Source organism: Euleptes europaea, chromosome 7 (assembly GCF_029931775.1).
Source record: "Euleptes europaea isolate rEulEur1 chromosome 7, rEulEur1.hap1, whole genome shotgun sequence".
Lineage (NCBI taxonomy): Eukaryota > Metazoa > Chordata > Lepidosauria > Squamata > Sphaerodactylidae > Euleptes > Euleptes europaea.
The window spans coordinates 7,570,720-7,597,883 of NC_079318.1; the positions used below are offsets into that span (position 1 = coordinate 7,570,720).

The window sequence follows — 27,164 nt, forward strand, 5'->3', positions numbered from 1 at the left end:
TGGCTATTCTTTGCCCTAAAAAAAGCATGGATTCCCCCCCCCCCAGGAAACAATGGAGGATGGCTGGGGACACCTTGTTCAATGGAAGCATATAATTGGAACACTTGGTCCAAATCACTCAAAACGTAGGGGTTACTTAGTGGGCAGGCACCATCAGCTCTGCAGAAATTCTGTGCCATTTGCTTTAAAAAAGGCCTTCCAGCCCCCCTCCCAGAAAGATTCCCCACAGGAAATAATGAAGTTGAATAAAATCAGAATCCTCCCCCAACCCGGCTCTGAATATCAAACCAGTATTTGGGACCTGAATAACCAGGAATACTGAAACTTCGGCTCCCTGATATTCATATCTGAAAAATATTGACTTGTTTTCTGGTACACCTCCCTTGTTCAATAGCAAACTCTAAATATATCGCCCTTTAAAAGATGCTTGCCATTCAAACCCCATGCAAAACTTGTTATAGTTTGCAGACAGAGGAACAAAACACAAGCAGGAAGCTTTCCAGATTTTAATAGGAGGTAAGAATCCAAAGTAAGAAATACAATTTTAAGAACCTTTAAAAATCTGTCACACAGATGTTTTCAGCTTTCAAGAAGATCATACAAAAGGCATAATTTATGATCACGGGAACAACAGGCATCAAAACAGCATAACTTTAAACATAAACAAGCAAAAATCAAGTTTCTACAACATAAATCACAACTATCAATACCTAAAAATAATACAAATGTCGGGGGGAAAAATGTTGAAGTGGTTTCTAAAAAGTGGTAGTTAAGTGTTAACTGATTAAAACATTAATTATTGGCATGGTAAAATGGCAGTGCCACTAGGAGCCCTTTCTGAAAAGATGCTTGCTCAGGAACTTTTTAATGAGTAAGTCTACAGATAATAGTGGAGGCAAAGTAATTGTTTCATGATTTTCATACCCTCCTCTACCATGCAAAGTGTCAAAGTGTAGTTGAACTTCCCAATCCAAAGGAGGCCTGCACATACATAACTTGTTGGATTAGGAACTATAGGTATAAGCCACTGAAAGCAACGGCGTACAGCATACGTATGTGGACAGGCATCCAAGTATGCATGCTGTCCACCTACACTTGATTGCTTTCAATGAAATGCACATCCTTATCCACATACTGGTGCAATTTGTTGGGCATAAATACCTTTATATGCACAACTATAACTGGATTGGGAGCATTCATATTCTTTGGAAGTACAAAGCCATAATTTATACAATATTTGTGTAAAGTGCATTTGCTTTTCCTTCTCCTGTCAATATACTGAAGAAATCCATAACTACAGAACCTAGTGGAAGCTGTTAAAATACTTACAAATCATACAGCTCTATTAAGGATGGGTGTTGGGTGACATCTACAGGAACTTCTGAACAGTTACTCAATTTAGTTGTGTTACTCCGAAATAAGCATGTTATGGTCCATCCTTCTGACCTCAGCATCGCTTTACTCTAGTTCTTCAGTTTCTTCTGAAAAAAGGTCTGCCAAATCAGCTACTGTTAACACGGAGGCCTCCGACTGCTTCATGGAAGAACTGGAATGGCTTTTGGGGGATGGGGGGGAGGAAGATGACCACCACAACAGAGAATGAGGAGCACAGTTCATATCCAACCTATCACAAATATACTCTTTATAAGAGGTTTTTGCTTCAGTAATTATCGTTAAAAACCAAAGTCTCCAAAATGAGTACTGGCGTGTAAAAGTATCAGCAATGTCTACTTCCTTAAGAAATATCGTCCAAATGGATTTACATTTATACTTACTACTTGAATGGTGTTCTGTATGCTAAGTTTTACTTTAGTTAGTTTTCTTTAAAAATGAAGCCCTAATTCACACAATTATAAATTGGTTTCAATTATATATGTGAAAATGCTTCTAAAAAGCACAGGTTAGAGCTTTATGAAGTTAGAGAGTCTATCCCTTTAACATAAGGAAAAATTAAGGTAGGCTGAGAGTTGCGGCCTTTGTCACATTTCAGTCAAACATCTGGCAAACCACCATGTCAGACTTGAGCCTAAAAGGGCTTGTGAGATATGAATGGCAACACATACCTCACCTTCAGAAACTGTTCCAAGACAGAACAGGATTTCTCTGTCCTTGTTTAACACCAGACTTTGAAGGGGAAAAAGGACCCCCAATTTGCATTTGTGGGCATGATGAACACCTCACCCAGCTAGCTCTTCACCATAAGCACAGGTACACCAAGTGACCTTGCAACAAGCTGGGTAGAGTTTTTGCATGCTTCCTCATGCCTTTGCTGACCGTGTGGGCTTTCACAGCAAATCAGAGAACAGGTTTGCCAGACAAATAGTCAAATTAAGTTTACTTTTTTGCCTCAGTTCAGTTTGAAGAGGTTCAAAAATGGGCTGTGTGAACTGATTCTTCATTCCAGTTCTGATGAACAGTTCAAATTTTAGAAAAGTAAAGCTAATTATGAACAGTGTTAATGTTTAAAATTTATGTTATATCTAGTGTGTCAGCAACCAGATCACTAGCTAAGTATTGACTCTAGGAGTTTTTTTGAATTACACACGCCAGATCTGCAAAGGCATTATCAGCTATAATGGTGAGCCACAAAGGCCTTTGCAGATGATCAGTTCAGAGCAAAAAAGATCTGCAAAGTGGTGCATGTTGTTGAGACCTTTTACATCAGGGCAGCATTTATGTTGGCAGGGCGTATCATTTTCATCACACTTCAACTGCTCTATTTTGCTAGAGGAAAAGATTCCTTTTTCCAGCAAGCACATTCTTTCCAAAAAGCACATTATCCTTTATCTTACCATTCTAATAGAGTTAACTCAATTTATTTCTTTACCTTTTCTGGCCTCTAAAGGTGGGTGGGTTGTCTGTCTTAGGTAGCTACTCTTATGCTTTTCAGATTATTGGCATTCAAATAAGTATAATATTGCCCAAGTGACAAAGATAAACTACAGTTTATTTACCTTCTCTCTACAGTTTTCAGCATTGTCTGCATTCTCTCTTCTATTGTTGCTTTTATTAAGAATCTGTGAACAATGGTGGGTCTGAATTTGAAAAAAAATGAAATAAATTAGCACTAGTTTGTCACACTTAATCGTTTCATCCCTTATTCTTTAACATACAGTTACAAGAACGCTGATTGTGATGGTTGTTCTAAAAACTTTGCTTACCTGATTACGTTTTCAAAACAGACAGTGTTATGTGGTGGTTAGAGTGTCAGACTAGGATCTGGAAGACCCAGATTTGATTCCTCACACTGTCATGGAAGCTGGGTGACTCTGTGCTAGTCACACACACTCAGCCTAATCTACCTCACAGGGTTATTGTGAGGATAGAAGAGAATGCAAACCACCTTGGGCCCCTACTGGAAAGACAGGCAAGGTATAAATGAAGTAAATAAATTCTAACTGCTTGATGGAATAATTAGAAAGACAAAAGATCAATTTCCTATATTTCCCACTGTGGTAAATGTTAGCATCCCATCATAAATTATTCAAAACCTCTATTATATTCTAAAACCAAATCTACAGCACATAGTCAAAGAGCAGCACATGGAAAGTAGTTCTAGCTCTACCAACTCCAAAGAAATCTCCACTCTGAAGTCACCGGCAGTTAACTTAAACATTTTTCATTGCCAACCACCATAGGAAAACTAGTGAGCTTAGCTAAATCAAGCACCATAACAACCGTGGAACTAACTTTGTTTGTCCAATACGATGCACTCGGCCGATAGCCTGTAGCTCATGTGCTGGATTAAGTATAGGTTCCACCAAGAGGACATGAGTTGCTTCAATGATGTTTAACCCATTGGAACCAGTATGAAGGGGCAACAGCAAAATGTTGATTTTGGGATCGTATTTAAATGCTGAGAGATTTTCCTGAAAGACAAAAAACAAACAACCCCCCCACCCTAAGAATTCAATGAAGGAATTGAAAAGGAATTAAATTGAAAGAATAATACAGGATCACAACATGTCTGATATGTAAGAGCAAATTCAGTTACTGCAAAAGACAACAGGCTGACACTGCTCCTTCACAAGCACAGGCAAGTCCCAATTGAGAAGTAACTGGTCAGTTACTGCCTCAGAACAGTTAGGGCTAGTCCACACATCACAGTGGTTTCCTGTTCCCCACAGCTCTGCATCACTTAAGTGCAGTTAAGGTTGCCAAGGGTTGTATATTTTGCCAGGATCTGAAATGTGTTACAGAGCCTGAGTGAAGGGGAACTCTTGTTAACCTTAACCATTGGTAACTTAATTACAGAGAACTGCTTAAGTACAACCAAGAAAGCAGGAAGGAATTGTAGGTTTTTATTCCACCTTTTAGCCCCAAAACATGTCCTAAATAAACTAGCTGCAGTGAAGTCACCACCACTCAACAAATGTAAAACACACTTTACCATTAATGTTTTAGTGAAACCAAGCATTAACAAAGTCCAGTTGATAACAAGTGGAGATATACGGTACTTTCCCCCCAGTACCTTCCAATTAGACACATAATATCTAGATTACTTAGAAAAATATAATGGCTGTCATAACACAACAGAGTTTGTAACAATGTTTTGTGATGGTATGATGCATAGGTACAGCAGTGTTTTTATGCAATGCTTTTAGATAAAGAAAAGAGTAATCTTTATATTGCATTATAAAATGGAATAAAGTTCTGAATATCATGAATCTAATGGAAGCCTAGAATTGGATTTGGACTAAATTCCTTAGAAATTTAATTTCATCAGATTTGAAAAAAAAAATTAAGATCTTGGTTCACTGATATCAGACACCTAAAAGGGGTGTTCATATTTGTGTGTGTGTAAAGTGCCGTCAAGTTGCAGCTGACTTATGGCAACCCCTTTTTGGGGTTTGCATGAGAAGAGACTAACTAAGTGCCTTCCTTTGCACAGCAACCCTGGTATTCCTTGGTGGTCTCCCATCCAAATACTAACCAGGGCTGACCCTGCTTAGCTTCTGACGAGATCAGGATAGCCTGGGCCATTATACTTATTTAGGTACCTGTTGGAAATGCGATGCGGTACAATTTTTATGTATTACATATTATGCAAAACAATTTTATGTATTACCTATAATTTGATGAATAACAAATGTTACTTTAAAGGAACTGTTGATGAAACTGATTTACAATTGGCGGTAGATGCTGGATAGTATGCAGTGACACATGGAATACCCCAAAGGTCCCATGTGTTTGGAACAAAGCTTTTCTTAAAAAGTTAACTTATGTACATAGGAGTGTGGTAGTGCAAGTATCGATACGTTGGATAGATCTGGTGGAAAGTGCTTCTTTATTGCTTTTCAGAATGACGAATATCGTGACAGAATAAGTTCCCCAACGTCTCAGTTAGCTGAGTTTTTGGAGTGATCACTTTATTTCCAAATATTTATTTCCAAATATATTTCGCACATTCAGAAGTTCCATTTTATCAGCTCAAAGACTGAATCCAGTAAACGGTTTGTTCTTCAGCACTCACATCGAATTGGTGGAGGGGAGTTGCCAGTTGATCAAAGTGCCAGACACTCAAGCTTATTGCACTGCCTTGCCTCCTACCCAAAGGAATTTGCAGCAACCAATCCCCGTGCCATTGGAAATGCCATGGAAACCGCCTCCAAGCCTGGCTGACCCCCACCCCCAAAGCAACAGAACCATCCTATGCACCAGGCAGACGAGCCCTACAGCCTGAGGCAGGCTGAGAGAGAAGGCGGCTCCTCAGGATGTCAGCTTATAGCACTGCTGTCAGATGCCCAGCAATATCTGGAGGCATCAGATCCTGGCTGGGTAGGTGGGAGTGGGGGTGCATGCACCCCAAGATGCAGCAGTGAAGTGAGTGAGAGCAGCTTGCCCTCTGGGTGATGCTGGATAACAAATCTGGGTGATGCTGGATAACAAATCAGTTACTGTGTCTTGGCAGATTTTTCTTCATTCATCAATATTCTACTGCTCCCATTGACAATTATTATCTATGACTCCATTGCTATAGGGTCCTAACTCTCATACCTGGAACTTGTTAATTCCGTTGATCTGAGCAAATACCATGTTGTTATCATACAGAGCTTTTGCAATAATATCCAGCACATCTTGCCACTACAAAAAGATAAGTGAAAGACATTTTAGTGTGACAATAACGCTGCCTTTGTTACAACAGCTGACAAAGCTAATTTAGTTGTTATTACTCCCAGAATCCAAAAGAGAAGGGCCTAGAGAACATCTTAATATATTCTAATATCAGCTTAAATCAGAATTTCCAGCTGCCCATACCACATTCAATAATCCAGTCATACAACTCTTCTAAAATAAAGTGCATTTCAGATCTAAAGAGCTTTAAAATACCGTTGAGAAAACAAGGGATTTGGCTCCAGGATCTTTGAACTGAATTTTCTTCAGAGTCCTGACCACAGCTTCAACTTTGGTGGAATGACTACCCTTTGAAAAAGAATACATATATATTGTATTTTTATTTGTTTACACACATATATAATAAAATATGTCCTGGAGAGCTAGACTACTGTTTCCTTTTTTCTTTTGTGGGGATTATATAAATTGATACATAACATTTTAACACAAATATCTATATAGTGTTAGATTTCACCCATCAATGTTTTATTAAATTAGTCTGAGCATTTATCTGTAATATAAAATTTTGTACCGATCTGCATCTTATTCTTACTTCTCTTTAGGCAAGTATAAAATAAAGTTTACACATCTTTTTTCCTTGGAAATAGGGCCCACAAATTTTGCAGGAAATGATTTGCAAATAAGTGTATCTCTGGCTTCAGTCTCAACAGTTTAAAGAAGTGAATGAGGAATCTGTTGAAATTTTATGTCTGACCAATTTACCTTTAAGCTGATTAACACATTTTTTCCCCTTCATACAATATAATGATGAAATCAGATCCCTTAACACGCCCCTCAATGCATCTTTCTCTGGGATGGACTGGCCAGTACATTCTTCAATCACTTCTTTGAGTGTGATGTGGGATAAGGGTAGTTATGCCTGTAGGGTTGTGCATTTAGATATATCCAAGCTGAAATTATATCTAAAATTAGCTGTTTCAGGTCAGTTCGGGGATACCCAAAACGATGAAGAACATTCCTGAAATTCCGAGAGTAATGAAAATTTATCTCCCAAAATTTCAGGAGTGTTTCGGGGAGGTACAGGAGTGAGGAAGGAAAGAGAGGAGGCAAGCCTGGGAAACAGATGTAACACGTCCAAAAAATCAGCATAATGAAAACAATGCCCTATTCAAAATCCAGATCTGAAATTATGAAAATTTTTGAAGTGTACATCCATATCTGTCTTCTCTCCAACCCTGCCTCTGAACATACACAAAAAGTTAAATTTTGAATTTAATTTTGAACTTACAGATTATAAAGTTTATTTCCTAGTAAAACCCAGGAACTTGGAGAGAGTAGACAGGGAGAAACTTTTCTCCCTCTCGCATAATACTAGAACGCAGGATCATCTGCTGACTCTGGAGGATGAGAGATTCAAAACTGATAAAAGGAAGTATTTCTTCACAGAACACATAGTTAAATTGTGGAACTCCCTGCCCCAAGATATGGTGATGGCTGCCAACTTGGAAGGCTTTAAGAGGGGAGTAGACACGTTCATGGAGGAGGGGGCTATTCATGGCTACTAGTAAAAATGGATGCTATTCATGGTGCATACCTATTCTCTCCAGGACCAGAAGAGCATGCCTATTGTATTAGGTGCTGTAGAACACAGGCAGGATGCTGCTGCAGAGTTTGTGGGCTTCCCAGAGGCACCTGGTTGGCCACTGTGTGAACAGACTGCTGGACTTGATGGACCTTGGTCTAATCCAGCATGGCCTGTTTTATATTCTAAACTGCGCACATCACTTGTACCTATATATGCCTGATTCGGGCTTAAGTCCTCCTATGGATGATAGCCAGCATGGTGTAGTGGTTAAGAGTGGTGGTTTGGAGAGGTGGACTCTGATCTGGAGAACCAGGTTTGATTCCCCACTCCTCCACATGAGCAGGGGAGGCTAATCTGATCAACCAGGTTGTTTCCCCCACTCCTACACATGAAGCCAGCTGGGTGACCTTGGGCTAGTTACAGTTCTATTAAGAGCTCTCTCAGCCCCACCTACCTCACAGGGTGTCTGTTGTGGGGAGGGGAAGGGAAGGTGATAGTAAGCCGGTTTGATTCTGTCTTAAATGGTAGAGGAAGTTGGCATATAAAAACCAACTCTTCTTCTTCAGAGGCAAGGAAGATGAACCAGGTGGGAAGGATAGTCAGGCGTGCTCTTGCCCCCAACTATGCATAGGTGAACAACTGGCAGTGGTACTGCCCTATGTATTCCCTCTCTTCAGTAATTTTCTACAGCAAAATGAGAAACCCAACAATGGAAAATCTGGAATGATTAATTTGGGTCAGTATTGTTGAGCGTTTTGTTGGAGCAATCCATGCCTTCATATATCTATTTATCAAGTGTGGGCAGACCTATGGATACCTGAATCCGTGGATCAGGCCCACACTGAGAGAAATGAGATTTTTCTCCAAACTTGGACCTCCCAGGTTTGCAGAAAAATCTTTAAAGTTTTTTTTAAAAAAAATACATTGTGGGGTTTAAATTCCCCCAAAACAAAAAAGTTATCTGAGCACGTGTGGTGTCTCCTGGGGCTCTGCTGCAGCCATGACAGCTCCTGAGGGCCCCGTGATTGGCATGGCGTCTCCTGCCCCAGTTGCATTGGCTCCCAGGGGCCCTGCAGTTGGCATAGTATCTCCTGAGATAGCCGTGGCAGTTCCTGAGGGTAAAATACCAGTATACCACCATTATACTGATCTAGTGTAGAAACTCTGAGGATGAAGAACAAAGTCTGCTGTTCAAATCTCAATAAGCAAGCCACTCCTCTCAGCTTTGTCCTCACATCTGCAAAATTGGAATACTATTTGTACAACTGTTGCAAGGACCATTGAGATCACATTTGAGAAGTGCTCTGTTCATCTGAAGTGCACTGTATAAAGCTAAGTATATATTCGCCTAAGAATAGTTTAAAGGTATGTGGGTAGTAGGCATGGAAGAGAGAAAACGGAGTGCCAAGTTCAAGACTTATCACCGGTCAAAATGGTAAATCTGAAAAGCATGTTATCTGAATAATTAACTTTCTTAAAAGCACTATTTGGTAACATATTTTGGTCACACTACTTAGGTTACTATTTGGTAATATCATCCGTTGATCAGATAAAATGTAGAAACATGGCAGGAATCCAACCACTATAATGAATTCTTACACAGAATTCAACTTCTTGTTTAAGTCCATATATTATGGCTACAATGTCCCAGCAGGCCTGTTGTAATGGGAACACCCTTATGTAGCACTGTGGTGCTTTAAGTTAGAACAAATAAGAAATCAAATGAGCAGCAAACAAGAAATGATAAACAGCACAACAGTACGAAATTATGGAAGGCAGTAGGAATTCTCCTGTTTAAACTGGAGATATAGTCTAAACATCTCTACAGGAATATTGACAGTTACACACAAGGATACAGTTAAATTAAAGTTGAGCAATTTTTAGTCCCCTTTATTTAAATGAAAGAGTATATGCACTACAACGATACCCAAATATTTAACTTTGGCCAGATGTGTCCCATGGTATCACTGGAGATGATAAAAGATGCTTAAAACATATGACACAGGTACTTTTGGAAGTTCCAGTGATTCTACTAAACCTGCTTCCAAGAAAGTGTCTGTAGGACTGAAGCCTGAAATAACTTTCCAGTGCTGCCATATGGAATGTAAACACCCTTTTGGCAGCATCAGGGAGCTGCAATCAAGTATTCATATGTATCACAGCTCACCTTCACAGGCATATCGTCCTCTTGGTTCGCGGACTCTGCAGTGAAGACATAGGAGATTTCTTTATGGGATGTGGTCTGTCTACAGATGGCACACTTTATTGAACTTCTGCGGGTGCCGACACTGTACTGTTCTATAATAATAGCTATGCACTCATTGCAGAAGCAGTGCCCACATGTCAGGACTGCCCACTACGGAGAAGAGGAAAAGAGCAAGTGAGTGCCACAACACATTTACGTGACCTTGCTGCTCAGGTACTTATGCCGATACAAAAATTCAATAAAACCTAGCTGAGAAAAGGTAGTTTTTAATAAAGTTCTGCATAGAAATCCTCAGTAAACAAAACACATACCTTATTGATGGAGTAATGAGGGAAAAAATAGTTTCTGATAGTTTCTAGGGCTTCTCTCTGAAGAAAGCCATTTTGAAGATGCCATGAGAGGTTCTCCCTGTGTCACCCAAACGATCAGCTGTAAACTTACTTTCTATAGACAGCACTGTTTCTTTAGCCATCCCCTACCTGCATAGATGCATCTGTCTTTTGGAGCATATGATGGCCCAGCAATGCATTCCACCCCTTGAATCGTGTGTGTGTGTGTGTGTACGTTCAGCAGGAAAAACAAGAGTCTGCTCTGGACAGATGCAGTGAATGCCAGTACTGAATCCATGAGAAGAGCCCTTGTGAACAAATCTTGTACAGGCTTTCTAAAACAGGGGTCAGGTGACTGGAAGACGGGGCAGATGAGGTAATGTACTACTCAAAGATATATGATGGTCTGCTAAATTAAGGGACCAGAATGAACATGTGGGTTGACTGCTCAGGCTGGCTTAATAGCCAAGCCTGTGTGTCACATCAGAACTATTGAAAACTGACTGAGTATAATTACTGGAATTCCATGGCTCTTTCATGGCATGTTAATCTTTGGAGACTCAGCTCACATGACTATTTACATACCAGAGTGTCTGTAATACTCTTATGCTTAAAAACAAACAAACTCCTACACCAAGTAAAGCTGGCTTATGGAACACAAGTTATGTAAATGTGCACAGTATTTGCTATCTTGCTTCCAATAATTAATGGAATGGGGCAAAGTTTCTGCAGTGCTGAAATTACATGCCCCCACCCCCACCAAACAGTCTCCCTCAGCCTCAAAGCTACTTAACTAGATATTACCAATTCAAGCTAAAACCTACCTTTGCAACTAGAAATTTATTTTTAAAATGTGAATTGACTTAGGATACTGGATCTTGAGGCTAGTTCTAAATTCCGTTCTTTGCTTGGTACAGCTGAGCAGCTGCAGAGGGCACACAGCCATATGTTTATATGTTTATCAGTGCATTCCTAAGGAGAGTTACTCCAGTCTAAGCCCATTCATTTCAATGAGCTTAGACTGGAGTAACTCTCTTTAGTTATGTGCCATAAGACTACAGGGATTCAATTTTGAGACTGGGCACAGCTTGAATTGCGAACAAAGAAACCTTGCTAAGTGTTCTATCCAGAAAACTTGAACTTTTTACCTGTTGTCCCAGTTGCCGGGCACAAATTGGACAGGGCTCTGGATTAACTCCTCCAGTTGTTTTATCCTGAGACTGTGAAACCATTAAACAAAGACAATTAGCTAGGCCTTAAAATATTTTAGAGATGATTTGATGCTGAACATTTTTAAAGCTTTATATCTGCTTGCCAAACCATTATTAAATACTGCTTTGCATAACTTGGTAAATGAGTCCATTATACTTCGAGAGATAAAAATAAAGAATATGGTGAGACATCCAGTGGAATGAGTTTATAGATCAGTTTGGGAATTGGTATGAAAGCTATTTTTGAGGAAAGTAAGGGAAAAACAAGTCTACATTCATCACCTACAGTTCCCTATTGAACTACGCTTGTGAAAAACGGAAAGCTGTTTTCTAAATTTAGCCCTGGGATTCCATGGAATGCTGATTGAGAAATTCATTAAAGTTCAGGCACATGTGCTTGCCTTTGTGAGTCAAATGACACATGCAATGTCATTAGAGTGCAGGTAACAAGCAGAACAAAGTTCTGAGAGTCCTGGCAAGTCATACGACTTCTTTTTCTATAACCTTTAGGTTGGGTGATGTAAACAGGGTGTACTTTGCCAGGAAGCATATAAAGGCTCTTAGCAGCCACAACCTGGGCCTCAGAACGAAGGAGGTACTCCCACATCATTTCCCAAATCTCTGTTCTGGGAGATGCTGTCTGCCCTGTAGGAAAAACTGTCACAAATCAAGGAGATCTTTTAAAGTGTGCTTATGAGCTACATACGCCTGGAATGACATATACCTGTTTATTCTTGGGCAACATCTCCTTCCATGCCACAAAATGACTTGAAAAACTCCCCTGAATCTCAAAAGCAGTTGCCTCATGGGTTACTAAGAATCAAAGCACAAGATGTTTCGAGTCTAGAGTTTCCTATACAATTGTCTAGAACATGCCCATGATCTACAAATAGCAATGTTGATGTTTGCAACCCTGTGGGTAAGGAGGCAGAATATTTTTAACCAGTAAGGGATTCCAATGACCTGAAGATACAAAGCCCTGTCATATTTATGTATATTATGCAGATTCCAGAAAAAAAATTCTTTACAGATGGGAGTCAAAGCTCTAAACTTCTGTAAGAAGCATCTGCAGTTGTGTGGTCACAGAAGTGCAAGTGTGTTATTTGTCCCTTAAGTACATACTAGATTTTAAGGATGGAATAAATGTGATTTAAGGTGATGTGTAGCGATGATAGTCTAGCTATTTTTACAGAGGACTAAACCATGTTTTTGGTGTGGCAGTATGAATGAGGATACTGGAATACGTTGTATCTGTTAAATTTTTAAGTTTACACATATATAAACTTTATATAAACATATATATATATCGTATTTTAAACTATGAATATTGTTGTATGTTTTCTGTTGATGTTTATTTTATTGAATAAATTTATTATTAAAAGTAAAAAAAATTGATTTAAGGTGAATAGCCATTTTATAGAGGGCTTTGTTTTACAGCAGCTTCCTCTCTAGCCTCTCTTAATTTCTATGCTGCATTTACTCTTAGACTCTCTCCTTTAGATATGCAAGAAACATGAGGGTAGACGAAAAAGGAAATCATGTCTAGAAGATGCTAGGGAGGTCCATCTTACCAAAATCTCTCTCTCTCTCTCTCTCTCTCTCTCTCTCTCTCTCTCTCTCTCTCTCTCTCTCTCTCCTACCTACCTACCTACCTACCTACCTACCTACCTACCTACCTACCTGACACTAGAATATATATTTATGATAGGTCAGCCTTACCTTTTCTAGATTAGTGAGATACAGTAGCTGGCCCAGTTTCTTCTGAAGCTGTGATTTGGCAACTGCTTTATCATTCAAAAGTTTCACTCTATTCGGTTCTACCTAGAAAACCAATTTTACTCTTTCAGGTGAGGATTCATTACAAGATTTAGGAAAATGTCTACAGTGAACAGCTGTCTCAAGCATTTCTGATGGCAATTATTCAAATGTTTCTTCTTGTCCAGAACTTAAGTACAATTTGTAGAAGTCGCCAGGTTCACAGGACATGCCACACATAACACTAGACAAAAAAACTGGCTGGAAGGAATTCTAACTCTACAGCCATGCAGAGATAAAAAAAGCAAACTGATAACCTGTAAAGATTAGTGCGTTATTAGTCTTTCCAGTGGCAGGAACTAGTCTTCAATTACCAAAGCTTAACAACAAGCTGAAACTGAGCAATCCTTTTTAGATTTTAAAAAAAGTTACCTCATGTGGATCAATTATGTGAAGAACAGGATGGTTTGGTTTTGGCTCTTCTGAATGACGCACTCTAAGCCGTTCTGTGGCCATGGCGAGTTCATCAATAGCAGACACATGATCCCTCAAGACCATCCAATATTCATGAAGCAGCTAAGATTTCAAATGTAAGAACAGAACTGTAGGCATGGTTTAACTTTCAAAAAGTTGCATCTTCACAACTGAAAGTGGATTTCAGAATGTGGACATAAAAACTAGTGGAAAATTACAGCTAAAATGCCTTCCTTGTAATTACAAAATATACTGTGATATGTACGGACTCTTTCCAACTCAGGTACTCAGTGGAAAATCAAAATAAGCCAGAAATGCTTCTATAACTGTGTGGAGAAACCAGCCATTTTCACAAAACTAAGAATACCAAACAGGGCTCTAAAAAGACTAATAAAAATAATCAAGCCACTGCAATATAGCAACACTGTGGGAAATTCCTAGACAATAACTACTTTTTAAAATGACAACAATAGAGCTTTCTTTACATGTTTCACATGCATTACCTGAATCCTTACAATAACTTTATAAAACAGTACAAAAACTTTATATTCTGAAATTACAGATGTGAGATCAGTGCTGAAAAGGAATACTAAATGGGTTTAGGCATTTCACAAGTACATTTAACAAATGGGGTGAGAGTAGAACTGGGATTTCTCAGATTATCCCTATTTTTTCTAATCATGAAAAAATGCATTTGTCACTTTTTGGTAATTCACTATCTGTAGATTAAGGAACATAAACAGTTTAAAAATGCATTTACTGAACCTCCCAACTCTATACAATAGGGTACTGGGAGAAGATCATAAACCCTGGACAGTGGCCACAGCTTAAAAGGATGGTGTCACACTTGAGCTTTGGTTCAGGTAGTACATTTTCATAAGGACGTAAGAACATAAGAAAGGCCCTGCTGGATCAGACCAAGGCCCATCAAGTCCAGCAGTCTGTTCACACAGTGGCCAACCAGGTGCCTCTAGGAAGCCACTAACAAGACGAGTGCAGCAGCACCATCCTGCCTGTGTTCCACCACACCCAAAATATTAGGCATGCTCCTTTCAACTGAGCATTACCAGTATTGGACAGATGGGAGGTACAGATGTACAATTACTCTTTGTCACTGGCAACGGGCCTCTATGTGTCCTCCAAGCAACCATATGTGAAGAGACAATTTGTTCTCCACTGTCAGTACTAGAAGCATATTACTGTTACAAATGGCTGCTTTGTGTCAGTTTTCCTTCTGTATTGCCAAGCCCTCCTTCTACATTCAATAAAAGGCTGCTATGCTAGTGATAAAAAGCTGTGAATCAAATAAAAGAATTAGTTATTTAATTAAGGAAAACTGCTTTTAGAAGAATGATTAATATCTGTATCAGCCCTCTGGCACTTTCAAAACTAATAATTTTACTGTGACAAGCATGCATGTGTGCACACATGCTCTCATACATACATATATAGAAAAATATAAACAGTGGGACCAAAGAGTCATAATATGCAAGCATGATGTCGCTTGATAATTAATGGAGGGTTATAGGGCTATTGTATCTGATGGACAAGGGGGGAGCAAGGACAGGTACAGATAACCATGGTTCACCTGATGCAACCTGATCTAGAATCATAGAATCATAGAGTTGGAAGGAACCAACAGGGTCAACTAGTCCAACCCCCTGCACAATGCAGGAAATTCACAACTCCCTCCCCCCCCAAACACTCACAGTGACCCCTGCTTCATGCCCAGAAGATGTGGGGGGGAGAACCCTTCAGGATCCCTGGCCAATTTGGCCTGGAGCAAAATTGCTTCCTGACCCTAAAGTGGTGATCAGCATTACCCTGGGCGTGTAAGAAAGGGCCACAAGAGCCAAGCACTGACACAACCTTTCCTGCCCTCCCTCTCAGAATCAGCATTGCTGACAGATGGCCATCTAGCCTCTGTTTAAAAACCTCCAAAGAAGGAGAGCCCACCACCTCCCAAGGAAGCCTGTTCCACCGCTCTAACAGCACATTCCTGAGCTTGAAGGGCGAAAGCCCTTAAGAGGCCAGGAATGCACTGCGTTGGCGTTCAGGCCCCCTGCGCTGGCGTCTGAGCAACTCACGCTAGCGTTAGTGGCCTGCATGCCAGAGGGAAGGCCAAGATGCCGGTCGCTGCCATGGCAGCGCCCCCCCGGGATGCTGATGGGGCCTTCCGCCAGCGTCCCACTGGCATCAAGGCCTGCGCCGGCGTTCCAGGAGGCATTACCAGGGTGTTCTGGTGCCAGGCTGGGAGGGGAGCCGCCTTTAGGCAGCCTCCAAAGCCCTTTCGGGCCGGGAATGCCCCTTTTCTATTTTTGAGAGATATCTCCCGTGCAACCATTTTTAGTTGGCAAATCTCCCATGCAACCCTATGAAGGGTTGCACAGATTTTTTTATGCCACTGGGAGGTTTTGGCGGGGCTGAAACCTCCTATGACCAGCGCAGGCATTCCTCTCAGGAATGCGCTGTAACTGTCTTCCTAATGTTTAACCGAAAACATCAAGACCCGTGGCTCTTGTGCATCACTACTGAATTGCTCTGTTGCTTGATCCTTAATGGAGGGTTATAGGGCTATTTTGTATGGTGGACAAGGCGGGAGCAAGGACAGGTACAGGCAACCATGCTTCACCTGATGCAACCTGCCCTGTGGTTCTTGTGCATCACTACTGAATTGCTCTGCCTCAGACATTCCTTGAGGATATCATAGCAATTTTCTTGAAGACCACCTTTTACTATTGTACCTTATATTCCTTTTTCCATGCTTCAAAAAGGTCCAAGAAGATGCTGCCTTCTTCAATTATCTTGACATCCAGTCGGTGAGCTTTGGCAAAAGACAGTATGGACTTCAAGGAACGCTCCGTTTCACTTGCTGCCCAGAGACCTCTGCTTGTTGTCGGTAAGCGATCATCAACTAGTCCTTCTTCATCTTCTATCATTTCCTCAAAAATTGCCATCTGTCCTTTTACACTTAAATAATGCAAAAGTGCAAGAATTCAAATGTTCTTTTTTATATAAAACAAAACCACACTGGGCCAATAATTCCACACGTTTTATAACTTTTAAAAGAGTTAGGAAGAGGTGTTTTCATATCACCTATTACCCGATCCTTTTAGCTAGAGATTCCAGGGTTTGAACATGGGACCTTTTGCTTGCCAAACTCCACCAGTGAGCCACAGACCCTCCCCCGAACAATTCAAAATGCACTCTGAAAGTCATCTTAATTTAAACAACAGGTATTAGTTATCTTTATCAGAACACACTGACAAAAGGCATAATTTACTGAAACTGCACATACTGGATGGAAGCCAGCAAAATATCTCTGAAGCCCAAGAGACGCGAGTCTGTTTCTACACTTTGGGACTAGAATATGGAGGTCATGTGATGCTGTAACCTTACTGAAACTCAGCAGGTACAGGTCTGGCCAGAACCTGGATAGAAAACCTGGGAACACTATGCATTGAACTGAGTTCTGTGACAGTACAAAAGTAGCATATAAATGTAATACACACTGCTGGTAAATTTTGTCCCAGAAGAAACTTTTTTTTAAATGTAGGAAAAATATTTGCTTCATCGCAAGAAGGGAGAAAATAGCACTTACGTGTGAGAGAAAAGTTTTGATTCATATTCTGTAAACAATTCATCAGCTTTACAAAAGACACAGCTGGAATACAAGAGATTGTAAGTAGAGAAATTTAAAACATCAGTCACTGAATTAGCAAAGTTTGACAGAATTTTTCCAACAAATAAAAAGCCATAAAAAGATTAAAGAAAGGAAACAGATCAAAACGAATAATGAAAACTGTAAAATGAGTAATAGAAATAAAACAAAATTAAAAAATTAAACCAGTTACTAAATATACACTGCTACTTTACTCCAATTGTTGTGTGTATCTTGATATTTGGGTAATGGGCAAGAATATAAATGATGAAACCTAAAGTGTTTTTGGCCACAAAATAAGTAGTTACACGTACTTGTTTAGTGGCAGTCTTACAGGCCGCAGGTGGCAGATGGTAGCAGCTTCAATAACATCTTTGGAAGGAGGACCTTCCAGATTTTTCACAGCATCCCTTACAAGCTTCTGGAATTTCTTCACTTCTTCCATTTGAGTTGTGACCAGGTACTGAAGGCCTCTGCAGTCACGGAATCTAGCAAACAAGGAAAAGCAAATCAAAATGAAACTTGATTTTGGAATTGCAGTATGGATTCAACATCCTCAAGGTGGATGGGGCTTGCTTAGTAGCACAAAGATCCTAGTCATGTGTCATAAATTTAGATGGTAGAAAAATACTTAGAAGTGGAGAGAGCTATGAACTACTTACCCCAACCTAGACACCAAATATCAAACATCAAACATCTAACAGCTATGTAAGAATTTTATATCCCAAAGGGAGATCAGATGCCAGATCAAATGGAATCTCTCGCTCTCTCCCCTTCCCCATTCTCCACCCCATGCGCTCTCCCATAAACACACTCAAACCTATCTTTCTCCTCTTGTTTTTGTTCAGGGCATTATTGCCAGAAAATGGCACTTTAATAATGGAGTACTGTGAAGAGAATTATTATTGGATTTTTGGGATCTGATTCAACCTCCAGTATCTTGCAAACACCAATCTTGCTGTTAATTTGGCCATCCTCATATATATCCATAACTTCTCTCTCCAGATATTAATTGAAGGTTTATTCACTTGCTTCCAAACTTTAGCTATCATAATTCTTGCAGCAGCAAAGCTATACTGGCAGACAATTCTGTCTTCATCATTGATATTTTTTGGTGGTATTCCCAATAAGCAAAATAATGGTTTTCTTTTCACACTACCATTAATCAAATCATTCGTTTCCTTCAAAACTTTCTTCCAGAATTTTTTGATTTTTTTACAAAACCACCATACATGCATATATGTTCCTCTTTCCTTACCACATTTCCAGCACAATCCCCTGTCTTCTCTGTTTATTTTAGAGATCATCACTGGTGTTATATGCCATCTATAAAACATTTTATATAGATTTTCTCTAATTTCATTGGTTATTGTAAATTTAAATTCTTTTTTCCATAGTTTTTCCCATAGTTCCAAATCTATGTTAAAACCTAGCTCCTTCATCCATTTAATCATAATTGGTTTAACCCTTTCTTGTTCCAAATTAATTTCCATTAACAATTTATACATTCTACCTATCAATCCTTTATTTCCTTTTATTAATATTTTCTCTAATTCTGATTTATTTCTATTGAATCCAATTTGGTTGTCTTTATTAAATATATCTCTTATTTTGTAGTATAGAAACCAATCCTTTATATCCAGTTCTTCTCTACTTTTTAGAATCCATATCCCTTCTTTCCAGTTAATAATATTTCTATATATATCCATTTCTAAATTCAGCTGAATTCCTCTTCTCATAATTACCTATCTTAAACCACTTACTGAGTAAGAGTCTCTAATTGGGATCACTAACAGCTTATTCCTGAGCTTGGGGCCAAATGGGCTTAGGAGTTGCCATGACCCCTACACCAGCGTCCATGCCACTTGTGCTGTGCAAACTGGCATGGATGCCGGCAGAGAGCCACTTGTGCCGCAGAGCAGTTCTCGGATGCTGGCTTGGCCTCCCACCAGCATCCTGTTGGTGCAAGTCCTTGCGCCGGCGTCCTGGGAGGCGTTCCTGGGGCATTCTGCGGGGCTTCGTAACCCCTTTCAGCCCAGGAACACCCCTTTATCAATAGCGGTGCTGAGCCAGCTTTTTGTTGACACAGCATCGCTGTTTTCAATGGGGCTTTCCCCCCTTTTTTAATTTTTCTTTTAAAAAAACCCTTCTCCCCCATCCCCCCAGCTGCAACGGCCAAACCTCAGGAATGAGATGCAAGGGTTTATTGAAAGATTAAAAAGCAGCGCAGAAAGGGGACACCTTTGTTTCAACCCATAATTTACAGAAATCGGATCTGATAAGACATTATGAAATGATAAACATGTTGTGGAGGTTGCATATATGATTTTTGCCCATGGTCTCAAATTTTCACCAAACCAAAAACCTCTAGACATTAAAAAAAAGTTCAACATAATCACACCCTTTCAGCATTTAAGAACAGATAAACTGCTTTCAAATCTTTCTTATGAGCATGATGAATTAGAGTAACAAGCTTTCTAATATTAGTAATAGAAGATTGCCTGGGGATAAATCCTGCTTGATCTGTATTTATGTAACTGGAAAAAACAGTCTTTAACAGCTGTTTGTGTAAAGTGAAAAATTATTAAACCACATCTTCAAAACAAAACCCCTAACCAATTAAGTCAATATCTATTTTTGCATTAACTTAAAAATGAATGCAAATAGTATAAATAGGCTCAGTGAACCATTATTTAATTAATGTCCCATAAGAGAGAGAAGTTTTATATTTAGCTTCTTGATATAGCCCATATGTCCTGAAGCCACCAGTACCGACTGCATTTGTCTGCTAACACAAATGGACAAGACTTCGGGAGGGGGGGGGACAATCTTGAGAAACCCTGCTGGTCTTGCCTTACTTGTCTGCCATAGAGAGTTTATTAGTTTGTTGTTTGTAGTTGCTGGTTAGATCATTTTGTACCCGCTGAACAAGCTCCTCATCAATGGCATATTGTATTGCTGACTGGATCACATCCAGCCACCAAGGTGAATTGTAACGTATCTAGATGAAGGACAGAAAATGGGCTCATAAGTAACTCTTCACAATTATTTCCCCCCGTGCACATATTCTGCCACACTGAATTAGAAGCATACCTTTCTTGAAACTGCTGAGAGTTCAGTCAGTAGATGAAAAACACACACTTCAAGTAAATACATGACTGGCAGATTTTCTCACAGGTCAACTGCAATCTATTCAGCCATCTTAGTTAGCTTCAGATATTATTTTTAGACACAGACACACCTCAATAACTTTTGCAGAAGAGAGAATATTCTGCAAAGCTTATTAGAAAGTAAACTTCCAGTCTTCCTGTTTTAATGGTTTGGCTCCAGAAAGTTTTTTAAAAGACAAAAAAATCAACAACCATGAAAAACAAACAATAAGCAATGTTTGAAGCCGTGAAATCACCTTGGAGAGCATATTTGATTCCTCACATGAAAGATAAGGGGTTTTTTGCCAAATGTATGGACAAATGATCTGAGGGATAACCGCCTAGGACTCCCTTTCCAATGTACCTGTTTCAGTAAGGACATTTCCCCCTATGCATAAATGTGCACAACTTGTGATATATTTTCTAAGTGATTCTCCAGATGCTACTGTAATACAATTAAACTAAAGAATTTTTGGATATATTTATAAAGGCAAAAACCAAACATGTTAGTGGAATCTTACTTTCCTCTGAAGTTCATGGATTGTCTGTACCACTGGTTGTAAAGCCTGATGGGCTTCAGCTACTTCTGCATTTGATTTACTCATATAATGAAGTCGAAGTTGTTCACACTGCATTTAAAATGATTAGTCAGTCAGTTTCCTTTGCACAAATAAAAACCTCTCCCCAAATTCTGACACATTAAAAACATATTAAGTTAACACAGGTGCTGCAACCCCCCGCCCCAGCACTCTAGACTTTCTGGGGCTGTTGGGGTCTACTTTTAATTTCTTGAATTTTGCAAACATCACAAAGGACACCACAATAGCAAGCAACAACATCACACATGCACAGGACTATTTCATGGCAAACCTCCAGAAAAAGAGCTTATCATTACAGGCTGTTGATGCATCTAGCAATGACTTCCTCACCTTATTTTAATAACTAATGTTAAACAGGGGCACACTTACCTGTAACTGCTGGTCATCAAATGTCTTCTGTTCATTCACTCATTGGGATTGCGCATGAGAAGGCCTGACTCGGAAAGATCTTCTCCTAGCTTAAAACCACCAGGGGACGCTTGAACCATTGGAGCCATTGCAACTGTTCCCGCCTACACAGTCCCATGACCTCCCACAGTTCCGCCTGAGGTGCCACAAGCACAATCTTTATGGAATATTCTGAGAGCTCACAGCGGGGCAGGCAGGAAGGAATATGTCCCTGCACAGAAGATACTCAATGAACAGCAGTTACAAGTAAGTGCAACTCTGTTTTCATTGTCGATCTTCTGTACAGTCCCACATTGGGATTCTAACACGCTACTCACCAAGATGGTGGGAAGCGTTCTATAAAACATAGATTGCAGTACCACTTTCCCAACCAATGCCTCTTTTCTTGCATCCAGGTCTAAGGTGTAGTGCTTGAAGTACATCTCAGTGGATGGCCATGTCGCAGCTCTGCAAATTCCTGGACTGGAACACCTCTGAGGAAAGCTGCAGAAGATGCTTGAGCTCTAGTGGAATATGCATGTACATCTAATGGAAATGGCACAACTGCCTCAGTGTAACAAATCTTCATTGTAGACACAATCCAACGTGACAGTGTCTGAGAAGATGCTCTCTTCCCTTTGGAAGGGCCTGAGTAGGTAATAAATAAAGCATTATCCCTCCTGAATGTTTCTGTTCTATTTAAGTTAAATAATAAACTGTTCTGACATCTAGAATATGCAGCATTTGTTCCACATCAGAAGCTGGGACGGGAAAGAAAGCAGGCAGAATGATTTCTTGTGTGAGGTGGAATACTGACACTACTTTAGGGAGAAATTGCAAGCTGGGTTGTCTCCCCAAAGGTCTTGAGGAATGGGTGGGTGGGGGCCTGATGCAGAGAACTGCCAATTCACTGACATGCCAAGCCGAAGTAATTGCTACTAAAAAACATACTTTCATGGATAAATGGGTTCAGCAAACAGTAGCCAATGACTCCAACGGTCTGGACATCAGATAGGTCAGAACCAATGAGAGAGACCCTGTGGTATAATCACTGGTGTCGGAGGGTATGTCCTTAAGTAGACCCTTAAGAAATCAGTCAAATTGTGTGAAAATATTGATTTAGTTTGTATGCGAGGGTGGAAAGATGAGATCACCACTAAATGTACACAGATCGATGAAACAGTTTTGCTTTAGATGAGAGTAAACAATCAAATATACGAGGAAGGGATGCTTTATGTGGGGAAATACCCTGGGGAGTTGCCCAGGCTGTGAAATGTGCCCATTTACAGTTATATGAGCAGGCTTTCTGGCCTGAATCAAGACCTCTGTCAGCTCTGAAGAGAATCGAAATTCTTGGGCTCAATCCTCCAAGCCATAAGGTGCAAGTGTCCCAAACCGTGATGACAAAGTTGCCCTATCAGTATTACATTGGGATCTGAGGGTAGGTGCATATATGTCCTCATGGATAACTGCATCAAGATGGAAAACCTCAGAAAAGCTACCAAAGGTTCCATACATTTTAGTAAAGGCATGAGGTGCAGTTGCTAAGTTGAAGGGAAGAACAGTATTCTTAAAAACTTTCCCCATATCTGAACCTAAGGCATCTCCTGTGTCCCTCATGGATGGCAATATGAAAGTAAGCATCCTTTAAATCAAGCACTGCAAATGAAATCATGCTAACAAAATCATGTGAAACCTAGCAACCTGTAAAAATTTGTTCAAAGCCCTTAAATCTAAAATTGGCCTATTACCATCATATTTTGTTTGAACAAGAAAGTGGCTGAGTAGAATCTTGCCAGGGAGTCTGAAGTAACAACTTCCTCTAAAGCACCCTTTTCCAAGAGTGCATTCGCTTCTGCCTGCAGCTTAAACAAATGGTTATCCACAGACTTGCTGACTAATTGAGGTGATGGGAAGGATGCAAATTCTACTCTATAACCTTGCTCAATTATAATGAGCACCCATGTATCATTAGTTATGGCCTGCCATGCTTTAAGGTAAGCACTTAATCTATTCATAATAATTGCCAGTCCTCTAGGTTTACCGTCTTTCCAAAGGCTGGCTTGCCCTAGGCCTGAGGCTCCTTTTTTCCTCATGGCCTTGAGCACCCTTGGATCTGAATGATGACTTTCATCTGCCAAATTGTTGAAGTTGTTGAAAACCTCTGTGAGGAGAATACTCAGGACAGGGCTGAATGTAAAATCTCTGCTCCCTTTGATAAGGATATCAAAACTGTCTAAAGGATGACCTTTGCTTATAAGTCAGTAGGCCAGCTGGCATCACTCCTAAAGACTTGGCTGTCTGCAGATTTTTCTTTATTTGAGACAATGTCTCATCTATCTTTTCAGAGAACAATGTTGGTCACTCGAATGGCTGATCTTCTGCTCTTTGACAAGCGTCAGTAGGTAATGAGGTAGAGTACAGACATGAATGTCTACATAGAAAACACAAGTTGCCATAGTTCTGGATGAGGTATTATCTGCATGTCAACTGGCATTTATTTGTTGTTTCAATAAGCTTTTCATTTCCATTTGGAGGAGAAGTGCCAAGGATTTCTTGTCCCCTGAAAGGGCATCTAAGTAAGAGCTTAATTTTTCTCACAAAAACAGTTGTTCCTGGCCACTGTGGCTTCATAAGTAGAGATAAGTAGAGCGCAGCCAATAAATATACCTTTCTCCCCCAGTGCATCATATTTTCCACCTCCTTTGTTGATTAGGGCAGCATGGTAGCTTTGCCTGCCCCTTGATTACATCTCTTATGCCACTCAAGATGGCGATGGCTGGTGGGAGCCCAAGAAGCCAAAATTGTCTTCACTTTATAAAAGTTCTCCAAGCCTCGAGAAGTCACAGGTAATGATGCCTGTTTACTATGAAGTTCTGTAGTCATATTTAAAAATCCTTCCAGGGATGTACCTGACCCTTTCATCAGAGGAGTGGTCTGAAGGCACTTCCGAACTTCCCTCGGATCTGACAGTGGTTTCCTCCCTGAGTTCATCAGATTCAAAAGTAGGATCCCTAGTTAATGGTGGTTGTGGAGCAGTAATAGTCACTGGAGCCGAAGGCTTCCATGGACCAACAGACACTTGTATCGGATCTGGTCCAGGAACTGATTTGGCAAAATCACCTCATTCTTGCAGGTACACCAGTGACATGAAGTACGGCCATGACACTGCTGGAAAGCTGGGGTGTCACAGAACAATGCCAAGATTGTCTTGGATCCGGTTCCACTTCTCCTTCTGACAGTGGAACCAAGGGGGATCATGCCTGGGTCTGAGTCTGTTCTGATTCCTTAGTTAGAGCTGGTAGGGCAGATTTGGTTGACCCCAGTGAAGGAGGCTTGGAAGGTTTTTCTGCCTCAGATTGGGTTTCAGCAGCTGAGTTGGAGGATAGTAATGCCTTCCCCCAAAGGCAGCTTTTTATTTTGATGCCCTATCACTGTGGGCCTTAAGGTGTAAACTGTTAACAAGCTTTAAGCCCTGAAACATTATGGCCCTAGCCCAGGCAAAATGGACAGAGACTATGGGCATCAGTCTGTTTCACCTTTGCCCCACACTAGACTCACTGTAAAAAAAACCTTTTTTTGTGCCATTCAGAAAGTATTAGCCTGCCCACTGGGGGGGGGGGGGCAATAAAGAATTTTCCTTCCTGAACGTAACACAGTTGAAATGAGACTGAGAAAAAAATACCAGATTGCTGATCACAGAACAATAAACAGTAGCATTTTTCTGAGGTAAAATGACAACGAGAATAGCTGAGGAACAACCTACTCCATTGGCAGCGAAGAAGGAACTGAGGGAGGAGGTGTCATGTGACTATTTAGGCGGGAATAGCTGCAACAGCTTCAATGGTTCAAGTGCCCCCTAATGGTTTTAAGTTAGGAGATGATATTTCCAAGGTAGGCCTGCTCATTTGCATTCCCAATATGGGACTGCACAGAAGATCATAGACGAAACCAGAAAAATCATAAAATCTAATAGGGTGTATTTACTTTGGAATCACATTTCAAACCCTTACTCGTAGAACACAGTGCCTCACTAAGTACAGAGGGCTATTTATATGAGCACTGGGAATATCAGAGCCTTATCAACTACAAACTAAGCTTAGCAAAGATATCTGACCATTACAAAAAGACTCATATGGATAGAGTAACTGCTATTTTTCTTCACTTTGTACATTACACCCTCTGGGAGGGAACTCTCTCATTAATATGCAACACTAAACATACTGGTAGTGTTAGTGTATATTTAAGCAGTAACAGTTTAAAAAGCAACAGCAAAATGATTTTCCTTCCTACAACCTGAAGGATTGGTATGACGTATCTATCATTTCACATAATGTGCAAAACAGAGATATTCAGGAAGGCATTTTTACAAAAGAATTAGAATGGTAATATAATAAAAGCACAGGAGGTTGTTCTACAAGGGTTAGCATTGCAGTCTACTGCAATATTTGCTGTACACATCACCTCCCTTTTTTTACTGCAATGTCCTCCACCTTTGTAATCCTCTTTGCATTGTTTTCCAGGTCTGTAATCCTACTGCATTGTTTATTGGATGTCTTTGCTGCCTGAGTTTCTTTTCATGTTTTGCAACCTGTCTTGAGACTCAGTGAGAAAGGCAGGTTATTAATAATGATAATAATAATAGTAAACCACTTGATTTCTTTAACTGGAGATGACCAGCTTGAACATGAGATCTTTTACATGCAAAGCAGATGCTCCACCACTGAGTATCTGCATCCCGAATTTTGCAGTCTTGACCACCTGGAATAGTTATTGCACGCTACTGCTCAATATATGAGCCTTTTGGCATTCATTCCTGTCCTTGCCAAAAAACTTCAAGACTCAAATGTAGATCGATGTCTATGGTATGTGGATCTTCACCCTGCTAAACCTCACAACTCCCAGGTCTACTTTAACTGATGCAGTCTTCTTCCACCCAGCTTTTAAAGCACGTTTTGTCAATTTAAACTTATACAAGCAAAAGCCTCATCAGGAAGAGTTGATCCAATTCAATTTGGTGGATGTCTGAGAAGGAGAAGTGTGTAGCTTGGTTCCTAAAAGGGTAGTTTGAATGAGCCTAGGAAAAGCCAGACATGACAGTCTCCCTTAGGAAGTCATTTGTTTGCTTTTCCAGCTTGTTGTTGCTTACAAGAGAACGCCACAGAATGCATCTGAAGAAGCAAATTTGGCAGTTGTTTACATGTCAGAACTCGTAAGCAAACTTGTCATAAAGCCAGGAGCAACAGAAATTATTCTCTTTTCTAAAATGGCTATTGTACAGAAAGCATCCCTTAACGCACATTTAAATACACACAATGAATTCAAAATCACCTCCTCCTGAAGTCTGCCATCTCGTAAAGTGGGGGGTATCCCAGGATGCTTTGCTGTCAAGAGTTCCATCAGGTTGTGTGTTGAATGAAGCCTCTGTGGGACAATAAAAAGCAAACTAAGTTTAGCACATCATGTCAGCAACAAACCAACAAAAGGTTAGCCTATGAGATCCCTGTACCATGGGAACATTTGCAGGCATAATGCCATAGAAATAAATAACCTTTTAAATCATCTTTTGAAGCTATGACTCTATTATCAGAGGTAAACATTACTATCTCTATTCAGCCCAGCAGAAGATGCAACAGAGAGAGAACAGTAACTTTTTTTACAGTTTCAGCTCACACCAGAAATTAAGCCACATACCAGCCTTGCAGTTAAACATTTGCTTGTTATGCCCTCTCC

At 40.1% G+C, this 27,164-nt stretch overlaps 1 protein-coding gene across 1 annotated transcript in view; it reads right to left on the bottom strand.

The window, feature by feature from the left end:
• Positions 1–1,449: 1,449 nt before the first annotated feature.
• The window catches only part of SHPRH (SNF2 histone linker PHD RING helicase), a 66,812-nt gene continuing 41,097 nt past the window's right edge, over positions 1,450–27,164 (bottom strand). Inside the window, exons 15-29 of the mRNA XM_056852793.1 lie at positions 26,763–26,855; positions 20,967–21,074; positions 20,155–20,297; positions 17,611–17,784; positions 17,237–17,299; positions 16,380–16,605; positions 13,594–13,737; positions 13,126–13,227; positions 11,344–11,415; positions 9,828–10,016; positions 6,331–6,423; positions 5,998–6,084; positions 3,691–3,869; positions 2,955–3,035; positions 1,450–1,555 (exon numbers count right to left, since the gene is read on the bottom strand). Coding sequence (XP_056708771.1) covers positions 1,459–1,555; positions 2,955–3,035; positions 3,691–3,869; positions 5,998–6,084; positions 6,331–6,423; positions 9,828–10,016; positions 11,344–11,415; positions 13,126–13,227; positions 13,594–13,737; positions 16,380–16,605; positions 17,237–17,299; positions 17,611–17,784; positions 20,155–20,297; positions 20,967–21,074; positions 26,763–26,855 — 1,851 coding nt within the window. The 3' untranslated portion in view covers positions 1,450–1,458. The remainder of the gene's footprint in view (positions 1,556–2,954; positions 3,036–3,690; positions 3,870–5,997; positions 6,085–6,330; positions 6,424–9,827; positions 10,017–11,343; positions 11,416–13,125; positions 13,228–13,593; positions 13,738–16,379; positions 16,606–17,236; positions 17,300–17,610; positions 17,785–20,154; positions 20,298–20,966; positions 21,075–26,762; positions 26,856–27,164) is intronic.